Here is a 16,748-nt window from a genome sequence, read left to right on the forward strand (position 1 = left end):
CAGACGGTTCTCCCTGCTCCACCTGACAAAACTCTCCACAAATTACATACACAATATATACTATCTTTTAGATTAGATTAGATTAAATTCAACTTTATTGTCATTACACATGTCACAAGTACAAGGCAACGAAATGCATCTTCAGTGTCAAGTGCATATATAACCTGTATGATTTCAATGACAAATTTTAAATACTAAAATAAGAGCAGTCGATCCAATTCTTTTTTTTCACACTAACTGTACATCTGTTTAATGTTGTATAAATGTATAATGCTCACGACACTGCCATATTTGCAAAGTACATGTTTCTTGATAAAATAAGACCACTTCCTTGTTTTCGGTAAAGTTCCGTGTTTTGAGAGCACTTTGAGTCGCTTTAAAGACACCAATTATGGCTTTCGTCGTCTGAAATGTTGCTGTTGCGTTTATGGGTCCAGAGAGAGATATACAGATATAACTAAAAATGTGTACAGAAATGGAGAAATCAAAACATCTCGTGTCTAATAGGGGTTGGTTCTTTTTTCTAATGTACGTCTTATGTATGTCTAAATATACGTATGTACATTTAGTACGTATAAATGTTCGAAGAGTTTGTAATAAACGCAGAGTCCCTGAACGCCCCATTCACCCCAACAACAGGAATTAGGAGGAGCCTCCGACACACCAAGAAGAACTTTCGAAAGGTAAACAGCGATGGAACTAACTCCGTTTTTCATCCTGGTTTTTGGTATACTGGGGCTAGGGCCCACAGTCAACCCAGGTAAGTCGCCTTTTACTCGTTTTTATTCTCACGCCAAGGAAGAAATGGTGTTACGGCTAAAAGTGAAAGCGAAAGTGACCGCGCTTCGTCGAACAATATACCAGTCTCGTGACATTAGAATATCCAGTTTATGCAATAAATCTAGCACGAATGCTTTATAAATTTATGACATCTATATGTTTTCTTTCTTTAAAGGCCTTATTTTTGTCTCTGTAAAATAAAAAGTCACAGCCCGTAGTTAATAGAAAAAATACGCCACATTGTCAGTGGCTGGCCGAGCATTTCACACCTAGGCCTTCAGTAGTGCTCCGTCTGAATCAACCCAACCCTCAATAACTATTTTATGGCTATAAAACTTACACTGCAGGTACAGCTGTGACACACATAAAATATCACCTAAATGACCTGAAAAAATTCAATATTATTGTGGCGAGTTAGGATTCATGGTTGCGGAAGAACTCAGACGCAGACTTCTGGCAGCTTATTCTACAGTTCGGCTGCAGAAGAGCGCCATTTTATTAAACACGGAACTGAAGACACGTGAACGAAGGGAGGTCTTCAATCACACACATAACCTGGCTTATGGTGTAAGAGTGCAACCAGTAATTAAAACAGTAATTAAATACAATTAAATACTATACAAATGTGTATGTGTAGATTTCCTCGTATCGGCTCCTCTCTCGCTCAACGGTGTCACAAAACTCCTTCACCCTTGCCAGACAAAACTGTACATCCAGTTTTTTGTCCTGTAGTATTGAAAAGAGCACATCCGAGTACTCAAAAATGCCATTAAACGCGTTAAGCAAAAAACAAAACTCAAAATCATCCAGACGTGCTTTAAATCCATCAGCACAGCGCACAGAGTCCTCATCATACTCGTCATGATGCTCCAGAATGTGATGAAACAGTTCCTTCATAGCATCTCTCTTCTCAAAGACTGTATTGACCACTCTGGATGTGTACTGCCACCGTGTCGGTGCCACACGAGGGAGACGCCGCTGGCAGATTTTGTCCAGTAGTTGCGTGCGCCGATCTAGAAAAAAATGCAGCAAGGCCACTGAGGTGGGCGAAAAAGATCTTGCATTCTTTAAGCTTTGACGCCCCCTGAGTCAATACTAAATTGAGCCGATGTGCATAGCAGTGTATGAATAAAGCCAAAGGTGGTCTCTCCTTAACTTTAGCCTGCACCCCATTTAATCCAGAAGACATGACCGCTGCGCCGTCAAAACCCTGTGCCACAACTTTACCCAGACATTCATTTTCCACCAAAAATCGGATGATAAGACCTGCAATGTCATCGGCTCGCTTCCCACTGGTAACATCTTCAAATCTGACAAACCGCTCCTTGACACCTGTGTCCGTTACATAACGCAGAACCAGCGCGAGCTGCGCTGCGTTACTCGCGTCTGTTGTCTCATCCACCATAACAGAGACAAACGGTGCTTTATTAACTTCCCTTCTGATCTCTTCCCCCATCACTTCAGCAATAGAAGTGATCAGGTCGTTTTGTATTTTGCCCGACGTCCCACTAAACACTTTATTAGTGGACAGGTGGTAATGTAAATCCGTGTTGCTCTCAGCAATGAGAGAAAGAAGCTCCACATAGTTTCCTCTGTTTTTGGATCCAGCGCTTTCATCGTGCCCCGAAATGAAAGTTCCTGCTTGCCCAAAAAATGACACAGTCTATCAGTCTTTTTAAGATTTCCCTATTTTTCTTCACCTTTTCGTTGTGAAGCTCCGTTTCCCTGCGCACTTGCTCGCTCAGCTGCAGATCCACTCTGGTTTCCCCGAAAGTTTTGGAAAGCACCGTCGCTTGTAAGTGTCCGGCAGTGCTTTGATGCCTCGTTGCTGCCTTGGTTAGGCAAGCCAAATTTACAAACCCAGTGTGGCTCCAAACACCACGTCGATCAGTGGCAAATAACAAGCACTCCCAGCAAGACAATTTGCAGCGTTCCTCGGAGCCTGTGAGCCCGGAGTACCGCTTGTAGTTAGCGGACTGAAAGTGGCGGACAAATCCTTTTCCCGGTTGCGACAGGCTTGCTAGCTTCGGAGTTGCCCGACCTTGCTTAACGATGTCCAGCTTTTCTTGAAAAGTCAGTCTTGAAAATGGCTTTGACAGTAAATCTGCGACCAAATCCATTTCTTCTCCTACTTCAGCCATCGTGGGTTGACAAAACCGCTATTAAATCAATACAACAATATCTTTGCTTGTGCAGCTCGCTACAGATGCAGTTTGCTAGCTCTGGCTCGTGCACTCTCTGACTATCCAATCAAAGCGCGTGAATATGCTGACGTACCTGCTAGAAGGCCTTGGGGTCGCCAACTCAAAATCTGATTGGTTGAAGCAACAGTTGGATCGACATTTTTTCTATGCTACAGGGCCTGCAGAACTGATTGTGAAGGCCTCCAGGCAGATTTCTCTGACCCTGGCAACAGATAGTGGCTGAAATGTGATTGGTTAAATGCTTGAATATGAAAATACACTTCTGGAAGCAGCGCAACCAGGGGGCTGGCAATGAAAGGAAGCGGACAGACCATTTGGAATTATTTAATACATATGGAATTATTTAATACATATTAATGGGCAAAATATTATTTGACTGATGTTAATTATATTTTGAAAATATAATTAACATCAGTCTGTGATTCAGATATTTTTAGGCCAGCAGAGAAGGCCTTGCAGGCCCTGACGGCCCACCACTGGTATTTGTATGTATTAATGTGTGTATGTGTTTGTATATATGTATGTATGTGTGTGTGTTTTATAATGACATTTGTTGCTCTCAAAATTGTCTGCAAGCGCTTAAGTCGAGTTTTGTTTTCTATAATATGCTTCAGCTTTCATGTATTGTTTGTGTTTGATTCTCAGAGAAACATTCCCTTCATTACATCTATACGGCGACCTCCCAACCTATCAGTCGTCAGGGTATACATGAGTTCACAGCCATGGGTGTACTGGACGGCAACGTGATCGACTACTTTGACAGTGACGCTCAGAAAAAGGTTCCCAGGCAGAAGTGGATGGAAAAGGAACTTGACAAGAGCTACTGGGAAAAAGGGACAGAGTCACGCAAGAGCAAGCAGCAGTGGTTCAAGGTCAACATCAACATTCTCAAGACTCGGTACAGGCAGAATGACTCAGGTGAGGACCATTAAAAGTCCAGGCTTTTAATGGGATTCAAGAATAGGAGATTTGATCAGGATAGTTTTTGACATGGCCAAGCCACAGGAAACGATTGCTATATGATTAATTGTATGCAGAAAATTAGCACAGACTTTAGATTATTCTCTATCAGCAACATAAGTGGCTTGTATTCTTTCAATGTTTCACTGTGCATTAAATCCCAGCTGCATACGGGCACAGGCAGGGTACAGTCACCAGCTCATTGCAGGGCCTATGTGAGCGTTTGGGGCTTTGCTACCTTGCTCAAGGGTACCGCGGCGGTGCTCCGAATGCGTCCTGCATGGCACCTCCCCTCCAAAGTTCTGTCTGCCACCGCCCATGACTTAATAAAAACCCTGAAATGAAAAAGTGGAATGCAGCTTGTGATTTATTCCACTCCCCTGCGTTTCAGACATCCACATCCTCCAGTGGATGCACGGCTGTGACGTTGACATCGATCACGATCAAACGACCTTTCTCCATGGCATCGACAAGTATAGCTACGATGGTGCAAACTTTCTGGCCTTCAATGAAAACCAGGAGATTTGGGATGCCCGCGATGATGCGGCGCGTGAAACCAAGACCAGATGGGACAAGGTCCAGGTCCTGAGGGAGTACACCATGGCCTATTTGCAGAAGGAATGTGTAACCTGGTTGACAAGATTTTTGGACTATCAGAACAAGAATGAAATCCCTGGTATGTATTGCAGACTATTTGCTCAGGAAATATCAACCTAATAGAAACTAAGTGACTCTGCTGGTACTGAGGGCTTCTCTGACAATGTTGGTTCTTGTTTTCCAGCTAAACCCGACTTATATGTGTTTACAACGGGTGCCAAAGATCCGACAAACATGGTGCTGAAATGCATGGCTACGGGTTTTACCCCAACAAACACCCTCCTCCAGATCAAAGTCGGTGGTCGGGTTCTAACCAGAGTGGACGGCTTGCACAGCACGGATATTCTGCCAAATGGAGACGGCACGTTTCAGAAAACAGACTATGTGGAGATTCCAAGGAGTGATAATTCCGATTATTACTGCGAACTAAGTCATCCTCCTTCCAGTCTGCGTGTTGTGAAGTTTTGGGGTAAGAATCTTTGTCTTCTTTTTAATGTACACACATTTCATTACTGCGTATTAAGAGCAGTCTAAAAAGATGAGTGTGGGAAGTGAATGTCCCATTTTTATGTTGAGGAAGAGGCCTAAAAAGTGTTGCTGTGTTGTAGATAAGAAAGCTCCAGACGACACCACAAAAATCCTGCTAGCAGTCGGAATTTCCCTCCCAGCTGTGATCCTCATCGGAGGCCTTCTCATCCTGGTCATTAAGAAGTTCTGCATCGGTAAGTGCAGCAGTTTGCCAGCAGATGTTTGAACACCTGCATGAAGAACAAATGTGAAGCTTGTATTAAAAACGTTTCTGATTCTTCTTAGTTTAACCAAAAAGCATCAACAGAAACAACTTGTCCGACTGTGATTAATAATTGTGTGTGTGTGTGTGTGTGTGCGTGTGTGTGTGTGTGTGTGTGTGTGTGTGTGTGTGTGTGTGTGTGGTGTGTGTGTGTGTGTGTGTGTAGGTAAACCCAAGCAACCTGCCGTGTCAATCTCTGGTTCTGACAAGGGGCTCCTGAAGGACAAGGACAAGGGTCAGTTTGTTTCGATGACACTGAAGAGAGAACGTGCTTCCTGATTATAACACGATGGGAAATAAGTCAGATTTGGATACTGGTGTAAAATCTAGTCGCGAGATCGTCAATTTTGAATCGTGAATCCTTTTTTGATGTAACACAGAAGCATCGATCAGTTTCATTTGACATAAAAGTTATTTGAGCTTGTTGCTTTGCTGTTATATTGGAAAATCAAATAAGGTTTATCACATTTAGGAGGTTGTGAATTGGATCAGATCAGGACCATTAAAATGAGACTGGGCCCAGTGCAGCAGCTGAATAGAGGTTCTTTTTCTCTGCAGATTCCGGATCGCAGGACTCTGGGCTCTCCTGTGAGTATCTCTGCTGTCTGAGTGAAAGCTGAGCTACAAATGAGGCACTAGAACCACACGTTAGAACCCAGTTCTGGAGAACATTGTCACATCAGCCACATGTCCTGTGTACCCGAGAGGTCCTCGATGGACATTATATTTTCAAAAAGAGACATTTTAAATTGGATAAATTGGAACCCCCCCCCCCCCCCATCCCCCTTTCTTCTGGAACAGAGGTTAGTTGAATGAAGTTAAATCAAATTGTGTTGTTTTTTCTTCCTGTAGCACAAACATCTAAGTCCAATGAGGAAAAAGAGTGTGAGGTGAAGCTCTGCGACCCAAACTCCCGTGAAGTGGACTGTGAAGCGCCATAAGAAGCAGGAGGACACGAAGAGAGGGTCGATGGGCATTTTAAGCTTGTGTATATAGAGAATATGCAGTTACAGCCTTTATTTTAGCACGTTTCTAGATCACATCTGTGGTTTCACGAGTGGAGCAGAGCATCGTCCAGCAGTGGACAATCATCAAGATTTCCTTATCTCACCAGCGACATTTTCGATTTCATGCTTTTTGTTTTTTCCTCCTCTCTTTTTAAATTCTGAGAAGAAAATAAGAAACAGCGCTTCTATATCCAGAGAGCAAATTACTTGCTGAGCACGTCGCGCTACAACTGCTCGGAGAAATGTTGTTTTATGCTAATCTTTATTCATTTTGATACATTTTTAATATGCTTTGATAATGAATCATGTTAGATGTGTGTGCTGTAGAACATTAGGGTAAAAGGTATTATTGCCATGTTACACTTGATTTAAGATTCAAATGATCATTGTGAGTTTCATCAATAAAGGATTACCCTACAGAAACCTTGTTGAAGCTTTGCATGTGAGCTTAAGAGGCTCTGATTTCAGAACCCTGGGCTCAGCTGCACTCCCAGCCTGAAGAGGACACGATGAATTCAAACAGCAACAAGGTGAGGCCAGTAACAAATATGCCAGTACAACAATATATCCAGGCCTGGATGAATATGAAGCTCAGTAACTTCAGGCACAATAAACACGATCAAAGTTCAAATTGTAGCAAGACTACTTCCTGAAGGACGTGGCACAGTCGAGAGCTACACTTTGAACTTTGATTGTGTTTATTATGCTCGATTAAAACACAGTTCTAAACACTTTATTTCATTCAGCTCTTTAGCTTTGCACTGACTCCTGTGCCTGAAGTCACTGAGCTGATGAATCACGTGTTTATTCAAATCATAACTCCAAAAATGTTCAACTGGTTTGGAATTTGTTTTACATGGATTATTCATTTGCGTTATTGTAACCGACCTCATAAATGGGGGTAATTCCCTAGCAGAGAAGATGTGATAAAAGCATGTTGTTTTGACCGGACACTTGGTATTATCATTCAGTTTAATATGAATTCAGAGTTGTTGAAATGTGCCTTTATTTTTATTTTTTTAGGATTATAAAAATTCTGTTTCCTTTTTCACTCTGTTATCAGATTCAGTCATGTTTTGTTTTAGATACTTTTACATTTTTCAGCATTGGTCAAACGCTTCCTAACAACCACCACTAGAAAATTGGTCACAGGCTGATCACAGCTTGGTTACATTACCACTTATTTTAGAATCTATGCCCGCATTTATCATTGTTTAATAATTTAACTGATTGATAGATCTGGATGTGCTGGTCATAATTATAGTTATAGTTGCACTTTATTCCTTCTATTTTCCTTTTCACTTTCTTTCTTTCTGTCATCTTCATCTTTTCAGCTTTCTTTTCCACACACCAACCAAAACACTTAATCTTGCTTTTCCTTCCTTCCCAGGTGAGTTCTACAGCGCTTCTTGCTGCTGCAGTCAGTTTCCGCCAATTACCCACAATGCAACTCACGCACCTTCAAAATAAAATGTATGTTAAAATAAAAGTATTGACCCATGAACATAGGATTTGACAACCAAATAACCCCATTACGCTTGCCCTGCCCTCCAAATGTTGACATTTTTTACCCTTCAGTCCTGCCATGCGTGCTGTATTTTAAATAAGTAAGTGTCAAAGGGTGCACACAAGGAGAACCTTTTATCAGGCTTTGACAGGTTTGTTTTACAAAACTCTGTTCAGTTCATGCAGAGAAGGATTTGAGTCATGGAAATTCTGGAAGAAACGGTTTAATCTCTGTGGCAGTAAAAACAAGGCCTGACCTGCTTCGGCAGTCTTGATGGGGGCCGTTGTAGAGCTGATTTAAATAAAATAACTGGGATAATATATAATGACTTGAAGTATCCGGCCTTTAATATCCAGACAGTGTGGGAGACATTACTGGCTCTGAAGGTTCCAGGGTTAAATGAAAAAGAGGTTTTGTGTTTGCAAGTTTGGTCCATGCACGAGTGAGTGGTTGTAAGCACATTGTGACTGTCAAGCACAAACAAAGCTCTTTCTAAAATTAACTTAGAAACTCCTAAAATCTTAAATCCACAACCAGCTAAAACCTTTAACAAAATGACTCGCTTAGAAATTTAAAGTCCAAAATTTGCACTGATGAAACACATTTCTGTTTAAAAATCAGCATTTCTTTCTGGTTTTAAAGAATATTTCTCTCTTTTGAGGGTAACAGGTCTATTGTAATGAGAACTCAGATTTCTTAACAATACCAACACTATTTGTAATTTTTGATGCAACTTTGATCCTATCCAAGGTAGTTTTCTCTGTCAACTGGACTGGGTTTCTTCTCTTGAAGACGTTTCGCCTTCTATCCAGAAGGCTTCTTCAGTTCTGAAATCGCTTGGGAGAGAGCTTGAAAATATATAGCCCCTGTGGACCATTTGCATGCTAATGATCCGGGTGGTCACCTGAGAGTCGTTAGCAGGGTCGTTGGTCGGGTCGTTCACCTAGTTTCTGTTGAGGTGTCTCCCCTTTGTCTGCTGGGTCACATGGTGATGAGTCACTGGGTCTCCTGGAATGGTGTGAATGTTTGTTTTGCTGTTGGAAGGAGTGGAGGACTGCATTGTATGTGGGTGATAGGAAGTGCCTCAGGCCACCACCTCTGTTCAAGGATGGTTTCTCCAATTTAACATGGATAGCTTCCTTAACCCCCCTTTCAAACCAGCGGTCTTCTCTGGCCAGTATCCTTACTTGGCTGTCCTCGAAGGAGTGCCCACTCTCCTTTAAGTGTAAGTGGACTGCTGAATCCTGACCCGAAGAGGTGGCACGTCTGTGTTGTGCCATTCTTCTGTGGAGAGGTTGTTTGGTTTCCCCAATGTACAGTTCCTTGCATTCCTCCTGGCACTGTACAGCATAGACAACATTACTTTGTTTGGGTCTTGGTGTCTTGTCCTTTGGGTGTACTAACCTCTGTCTGAGAGTGTTGCTGGGTTTGAAATGAACCGGTATGTCGTGTTTCTGGAGGATCCTCCTAAACTTCACCGAGACTCCAGACAGGTAGGGGATGGAAACGCTGCGACGTTTGTTTCTCTCCTCCTCTCCTTTGCTGAGGTCTCGCTTTCTTGAGGTCCTGGTGAAGGCCCAGTCTGGGTAGCCACATGTTTTGAGAGCTGTCTTAATGTGGTCCTGTTCCTTCTTTCTGCCTTGGGATGTGGTGGGTATTTCTCTGGCCCGGTGTTGGAGGGTTCTGATCACTCCCAACTTGTGTTCCAGTGGATGGTGAGAGTCAAACTGGAGGTACTGGTCAGTATGTGTAGGTGTAGAGAAATACCCACCACATCCCAAGGCAGAAAGAAGGAACAGGACCACATTAAGACAGCTCTCAAAACATGTGGCTACCCAGACTGGGCCTTCACCAGGACCTCAAGAAAGCGAGACCTCAGCAAAGGAGAGGAGGAGAGAAACAAACGTCGCAGCGTTTCCATCCCCTACCTGTCTGGAGTCTCGGAGAAGTTTAGGAGGATCCTCCAGAAACACGACATACCGGTTCATTTCAAACCCAGCAACACTCTCAGACAGAGGTTAGTACACCCAAAGGACAAGACACCAAGACCCAAACAAAGTAATGTTGTCTATGCTGTACAGTGCCAGGAGGAATGCAAGGAACTGTACATTGGGGAAACCAAACAACCTCTCCACAGAAGAATGGCACAACACAGACGTGCCACCTCTTCGGGTCAGGATTCAGCAGTCCACTTACACTTAAAGGAGAGTGGGCACTCCTTCGAGGACAGCCAAGTAAGGATACTGGCCAGAGAAGACCGCTGGTTTGAAAGGGGGGTTAAGGAAGCTATCCATGTTAAATTGGAGAAACCATCCTTGAACAGAGGTGGTGGCCTGAGGCACTTCCTATCACCCACATACAATGCAGTCCTCCACTCCTTCCAACAGCAAAACAAACATTCACACCATTCCAGGAGACCCAGTGACTCATCACCATGTGACCCAGCAGACAAAGGGGAGACACCTCAACAGAAACTAGGTGAACGACCCGACCAACGACCCTGCTAACGACTCTCAGGTGACCACCCGGATCATTAGCATGCAAATGGTCCACAGGGGCTATATATTTTCAAGCTCTCTCCCAAGCGATTTCAGAACTGAAGAAGCCTTCTGGATAGAAGGCGAAACGTCTTCAAGAGAAGAAACCCAGTCCAGTTGACAGAGAAAACTACCTTGGATACAATGACCTGGATGACTGAGAATTTACACAGACAACTTTGATACTACAAACTAAAAACTAATGAGCCGTACAAAATCAAAAAAGGCAAAGTGGGAGGATACGGTGCAATTCTTTCCCATTAGACGTTCAGCATTCCAGAAACAATCCCAAAATCTTCAGGGGGAAACGAATCGTCCGACAGTTCCACTTCCAGAGCAGCGCTAGAGACACGGAGCACAGAAAGGGAAGCATTTCTCACCAAAAACATCAGTGATGCAACCGTCACCTTAACAGGCAGAGGGTAGAAAAACACACACACACTCTCTATCATGCAGACACACACACCTTTTATCATGCAGACCACACACAGGTTTCTTTGTAAATATATAATATTTAGAGCTGCACCCAAAGGATCAGACTTGATAAATATGAAATGATAATGGTGGTTTTGATAACTCTGAGCATCTTCGAATCAAAGAGCAGTTTCACTTATCACGAGCACTTTGAGTCGCTATAAAGACAGCAATTAGGGCTTTTGTCGTCTTAAACTTCGCTGTTGCGTTTATGGGTCCAGAGAGAGAGAGAACTGTACAGATATAACTATAAATGTGTACAGAAATGGAGAAATCAAAACATCTCGTGTCTAATAGGGGTTGGTTCTTTTTTCTAATGTACGTCTTATGTATGTCTAAATATACGTATGTACATTTAGTACGTTCGAAGAGTTTGTAATAAACGCAGAGTCCCTGAACGCCCCATTCTCACCAACAACAGGAATTAGGAGGAGCCTCCGACACACCACGAAGAACTTTCGGAAGGTGAACAGCGATGGAACTAACTCCGTTTTTCATCCTGGTTTTTGGTATACTGGGGCTAGGGCCCACAGTCAACCCAGGTAAGTCGCCTTTTACTCGTTTTTATTCTCACGCCAAGGAAGAAATGGTGTTACGGCTAAAAGTGAAAGCGAAAGTGACCGCGCTTCGTCGAACAATATACCAGTCTCGTGACATTAGAATATCCAGTTTATCCAATAAATTTAGCACGAATGCTTTATAAATTTATGATATCTATATGTTTTCTTTCTTTAAAGGCCTTATTTTTGTCTCTGTAAAATAAAAAGTCACAGCGTGTAAATAGAAAAAATACGCCACATTGTAGGCGATTTATATACAAATCATATATCTGTATTTGTATGTATTAATGTGTGTATGTATGTGTTTGTATATATGTATGTGTGTGGGTGTGTTTTATAATGACATATAGAGTCAGCAGAATGGAAATGACAAGGTCCGAGCAATAAACACGCACCCCGCCCGACATCAGATTATATATCTGTTGCTCTCAAAATTGTCTGCAAGCGCTTAAGTCGAGTTTTGTTTTCTATAATATGCTTCAGCTTTCATGTATTGTTTGTGTTTGATTCTCAGAGAAACATTCCCTTCATTACATCTATACGGCGACCTCCCAACCTATCAGTCGTCAGGGTATACATGAGTTCACAGCCATGGGTGTACTGGACGGCAACGTGATCGACTACTTTGACAGTGACGCACAGAAAAAGGTTCCCAGGCAGAAGTGGATGGAAAAGGAACTTGACAAGAGCTACTGGGAAAAAGGGACAGAGTCACGCAAGAGCAAGCAGCAGTGGTTCAAGGTCAACATCAACATTCTCAAGACTCGGTACAGGCAGAATGACTCAGGTGAGGACCATTAAAAGTCCAGGCTTTTAATGGGATTCAAGAATGGGAGATTTGATCAGGATAGTTTTTGACATGGCCAAGCCACAGGAAACGATTGCTATATGATTAATTGTATGCAGAAAATTAGCACAGACTTTAGATTATTCTCTATCAGCAACATAAGTGGCTTGTATTCTTTCAATGTTTCACTGTGCATTAAATCCCAGCTGCATACGGGCACAGGCAGGGTACAGTCACCAGCTCATTGCAGGGCCTATGTGAGCGTTTGGGGCTTTGCTACCTTGCTCAAGGGTACCGCGGCGGTGCTCCGAATGCGTCCTGCATGGCACCTCCCCTCCAAAGTTCTGTCTGCCACCGCCCATGACTTAATAAAAACCCTGAAATGAAAAAGTGGAATGCAGCTTGTGATTTATTCCACTCCCCTGCGTTTCAGACATCCACATCCTCCAGTGGATGCACGGCTGTGACGTTGACATCAATCACGATCAAACGACCTTTCTCCATGGCATCGACAAGTATAGCTACGATGGTGCAAACTTTCTGGCCTTCAATGAAAACCAGGAGATTTGGGATGCCCGCGATGATGCGGCGCGTGAAACCAAGACCAGATGGGACAAGGTCCAGGTCCTGAGGGAGTACACCATGGCCTATTTGCAGAAGGAATGTGTAACCTGGTTGACAAGATTTTTGGAATTTCAGAACAAGAATGAAATCCCTGGTATGTATTGCAGACTATTTGCTCAGGAAATATCAACCTAATAGAAACTAAGTGACTCTGCTGGTCCTGAGGGCTTCTCTGACAATGTTGGTTCTTGTTTTCCAGCTAAACCCGACTTATATGTGTTTACAACGGGTGCCAAAGATCCGAGAAACATGGTGCTGAAATGCATGGCTACGGGTTTTACCCCAACAAACACCGTCCACCAGATCAAAGTCGGTGGTCGGGTTCTAACCAGAGTGGACGGCTTGCACAGCACGGATATTCTGCCAAATGGAGACGGCACGTTTCAGAAAACAGACTATGTGGAGATTCCAAGGAGTGATAATTCCGATTATTACTGCGAACTAATTCATACTCCTTCCAGTCTGCGTGTTGTGAAGTTTTGGGGTAAGAATCTTTGTCTTCTTTTTAATGTACACACATTTCATTACTGCGTATTAAGAGCAGTCTAAAAAGATGAGTGTGGGAAGTGAATGTCCCATTTTTATGTTGAGGAAGAGGCCTAAAAAGTGTTGCTGTGTTGTAGATAAGAAAGCTCCAGACAACACCACAACAATCCTGCTAGCAGTTGGAATTTCCCTTGGAGCTGTCATCCTCATCGGAGGCCTTCTCATCCTGGTCATTAAGAAGTTCTGCATCGGTAAGTGCAGCAGTTTGCCAGCAGATGTTTGAACACCTGCATGAAGAACAAATGTGAAGCTTGTATTAAAAACGTTTCTGATTCTTCTTAGTTTAACCAAAAAGCATCAACAGAAACAACTTGTCCGACTGTGATTAATAATTGTGTGTGTGTGTGTGTGTGTGTGTGTGTGTGTGTGTTGTGTGTGTGTGTGTGTGTGTGTGTGTGTGTGTGTGTGTGTGTAGGTAAACCCAAGGACTCTGCCGTGTCACTCTCTGGTTCTGACAAGGGGCTCCTGAAGGACAAGGACAAGAACAAGGGTCAGTTTGTTTCGATGACACTGAAGAGAGAACGTGCTTCCTGATTATAACACGATGGGAAATAAGTCAGATTTGGATACTGGTGTAAAATCTAGTCGCAAGATCATCAATTTTAAATCGTGAATCCTTTTTTGATGTAACACAGAAGCATCGATCAGTTTCATTTGACATAAAATTTATTTGAGCTTGTCGCTTTGCTGTTATATTGGAAATTGGATCAGATCAGGACCATTAAAATGAGACTGGGCCCAGTGCAGCAGCTGAATAGAGGTTCTTTTTCTCTGCAGATTCCGGATCGCAGGACTCTGGGCTCTCCTGTGAGTATCTCTGCTGTCTGAGTGAAAGCTGGGCTACAAATGAGGCACTAGAACCACACGTTAGAACCCAGTTCTGGAGAACATTGTCACATCAGCCACATGTCCTGTGTACCCGAGAGGTCCTCGATGGACATTATATTTTCAAAAAGAGACATTTTAAATTGGATAAATTGGAACCCCCCCCCCCTTTCTTCTGGAACAGAGGTTAGTTGACTGAAGTTAAATCAAATTGTGTTGTTTTTTCTTCCTGTAGCACAATCATCTAAGTCCAATGAGGAAAAAGAGTGTGAGATGAAGCTCTGCGACCTGAACTCCTGTGAAGTGGACTGTGGAGAGCCATAAGAAGCAGGAGGACACGAGGAGAGGGTCGACGGGCATTTTAAGCTTGTGTGTATAGAGAATATGCAGATACAGCCTTTATTTTAGCACGTTTCTAGATCACATCTGTGGTTTCACGAGTGGAGCAGAGCATCGTCCAGCAGTGGACAATCATCAAGATTTCCTTGATGACATTTTCGATTTCATGCTTTTTGTTTTTTCCTCCTCTCTTTTTAAATTCTGAGAAGAAAATAAGAAACAGCGCTTCTATATCCAGAGAGCAAATTACTTGCTGAGCGCGTCGCGCTACAACTGCTCAGAGAAATGTTGTTTTATGCTAATCTTTATTCATTTTAATACATTTTTAATACGCGTTGATAATGAATCATGTTAGATGTGTGTGCTGTAGAGCATTAGGGTAAAAGGTATTATTGCCATGTTACACTTGATTTAAGATTCAAATGATCATTGTGAGTTTCTCTCATCAATAAAGGATTACCCTACAGAAACCTTGTTGAAGCTTTGTATGTGAGCTCAAGAGGCTCTGATTTCAGAACCCTGGGCTCAGCTGCACTCCCAGCCTGAAGAGGACACGATGAATTCAAACAGCAACAAGGTGAGGCCAGTAACAAATATGCCAGATGGATCTTTACTTCAAGACGAGGAAATGAATGTCTTTAAAGGGTGTGTGTGGCACAGTCGAGAGCTGGCCTCGATCACAAGGGAATTCTTCATCCAGGCCTGGATGAATATGAAGCTCAGTAACTTCAGGCACAATAAACACGATCAAAGTTCAAATTGTAGCAAGACTACTTCCTGAAGGACGTGGCTCAGTCGAGAGCTACACTTTGAACTTTGATCGTGTTTATTATGCTCGATTAAAACACAGTTCTAAACACTTTATTTCATTCCGCTCTTTAGCTTCCCACTGACTCCTGTGCCTGAAGTCACTGAGCTGATGAATCACGTGTTTATTCAAATCATAACTCCAAAAATGTTCAACTGGTTTGGAATTTTTTTTACATAGATAATTCATTTGCGTTATTGTAACCGACCTCATAAATGGGGGTAATTCCCTAGCAGAGAAGATGTGATAAAAGCATGTTGTTTTGACAGGACACTTGGTATTATCATTCAGTTTAATATGAATTCAGAGTTGTTGAAATGTGCCTTTATTTATTTATTTTTAGGATTATAAAAATTCAGTTTCCTTTTTCACTCTGTTATCAGATTCAGTCATGTTTTGTTTTAGATACTTTTACATTTTTCAGCATTGGTCAAACGCTTCCTAACAACCACCACTACAAAATTGGTCACAGGCTGATCACAGCTTGGTTACATAACCACTTATTTTAGAATCTATGCCCGCATTTATCATTGTTTAATAATTTAACTGATTGATAGATCTGGTGACCTAATCTCTGGATGTGCTGTTCATAATTATAGTTATAGTTGCACTTTATTCCTTCTATTTTCCTTTTCACTTTCTTTCTTTCTTTCTGTCATCTTCATCTTTTCAGCTTTCTTTCCCACACACCAACCAAAACACTTAATCTTGCTTTTCCTTCCTTCCCAGGTGAGTTCTACAGCGCTTCTTGTTGCTGCAGTCAGTTTCAGCCAATTACCCACAATGCAACTCATGCACCTTCAAAATAAAATGTATGTTAAAATAAAAGTTATTGACCCATGAACATAGGATTTGACAACCAAATAACTTCATTCCGCTTGCCCTGCCCACCAAATGTTGATATTTTTTACCCTTCAGTCCTGCAATGCCATGTATTTTAAATAAGTAACTGTGCCTATTGTTTTAATTGCTTTCTAAACAAATCCAAATAAACAGCACAGAAAGTAGTTTTGCAGGAAAAAACCCCCCCCGCAAAATATAATCAATATGCTTCTGTATTAGATGGGGTTACTGATTATTTACCATGAAATCATGTGTTTGTGTTCCTTGTGCATGTCTGATAACAAATCAAAAAGTTCAAAATGTATTTTAATTTAATTTTTAGGAAAGGTTGATAGCCAAGGAAGTGCTGATTACATTTTAGTGACTTTCTAGTGATGTTCCAAAGTCAGCTAGGGGCTTCGATCATATAGCAACATACGTAACATATGTAACCCTGTATTGCTACTGCAATGGATAGATAGATGATAGATAAATAAATAGATAGATAGATTGATTCGTTGTTTCAGTAATTCTAGATAGAGAGGACATTTATCTTTAGTAATATATGTACCAAATCAATC

At 42.2% G+C, this 16,748-nt stretch overlaps 2 protein-coding genes across 3 annotated transcripts; both read left to right on the forward strand.

Annotated features, from left to right (window-relative positions):
• Positions 1-633: 633 nt before the first annotated feature.
• Positions 634-6,761, forward strand: LOC130518253 (H-2 class I histocompatibility antigen, alpha chain-like). Of its 2 annotated transcripts, XR_008947970.1 has the most exons (9): positions 634-760; positions 3,630-3,902; positions 4,336-4,620; positions 4,726-5,010; positions 5,150-5,263; positions 5,498-5,566; positions 5,890-5,919; positions 6,184-6,380; positions 6,423-6,761. XR_008947970.1 is itself a non-coding variant. In XM_057020717.1 (8 exons), the coding sequence occupies exons 1-8, from the start codon at positions 694-696 to the stop codon at positions 6,270-6,272; spliced, it is 1,212 nt and encodes a 403-aa protein (XP_056876697.1). In that variant the 5' UTR covers positions 634-693; the 3' UTR covers positions 6,273-6,761. The 2 variants fall into 2 exon arrangements, 1 of the variants encoding a protein (XP_056876697.1); XM_057020717.1 differs by having other exon boundaries at positions 6,184-6,761.
• Positions 6,762-10,673: 3,912 nt separating this feature from the next.
• LOC130518252 (H-2 class I histocompatibility antigen, alpha chain-like) lies at positions 10,674-15,007 on the forward strand. Its single transcript, XM_057020716.1, has 9 exons — positions 10,674-10,804; positions 11,278-11,398; positions 11,931-12,203; positions 12,637-12,921; positions 13,027-13,311; positions 13,451-13,564; positions 13,789-13,863; positions 14,151-14,180; positions 14,434-15,007. The coding sequence occupies exons 2-9, from the start codon at positions 11,332-11,334 to the stop codon at positions 14,520-14,522; spliced, it is 1,218 nt and encodes a 405-aa protein (XP_056876696.1). The 5' UTR covers positions 10,674-10,804; positions 11,278-11,331; the 3' UTR covers positions 14,523-15,007.
• The last annotated feature ends 1,741 nt before the right edge of the window (positions 15,008-16,748 follow it).

The sequence above is a fragment of the Takifugu flavidus genome, chromosome 21 (genome assembly GCF_003711565.1).
Source record: "Takifugu flavidus isolate HTHZ2018 chromosome 21, ASM371156v2, whole genome shotgun sequence".
Taxonomy (NCBI): Eukaryota; Metazoa; Chordata; class Actinopteri; order Tetraodontiformes; family Tetraodontidae; genus Takifugu; species Takifugu flavidus.

Bases quoted from the DNA above. Each gene is read 5' to 3' on its own strand.
- LOC130518252 (XM_057020716.1), top strand. From the start codon at position 11,332: ATGGAACTAACTCCGTTTTTCATCCTGGTTTTTGGTATACTGGGGCTA. The intron at 13,565-13,788 runs GTAAGTGCAGCA...GTGTGTGTGTAG, and splicing joins CATTAAGAAGTTCTGCATCG to GTAAACCCAAGGACTCTGCC. The intron at 14,181-14,433 runs GTGAGTATCTCT...TTCTTCCTGTAG, and splicing joins GCAGGACTCTGGGCTCTCCT to CACAATCATCTAAGTCCAAT.
- LOC130518253 (XM_057020717.1), top strand. From the start codon at position 694: ATGGAACTAACTCCGTTTTTCATCCTGGTTTTTGGTATACTGGGGCTA. The intron at 3,903-4,335 runs GTGAGGACCATT...CCTGCGTTTCAG, and splicing joins GTACAGGCAGAATGACTCAG to ACATCCACATCCTCCAGTGG. The intron at 5,920-6,183 runs GTGAGTATCTCT...TTCTTCCTGTAG, and splicing joins GCAGGACTCTGGGCTCTCCT to CACAAACATCTAAGTCCAAT.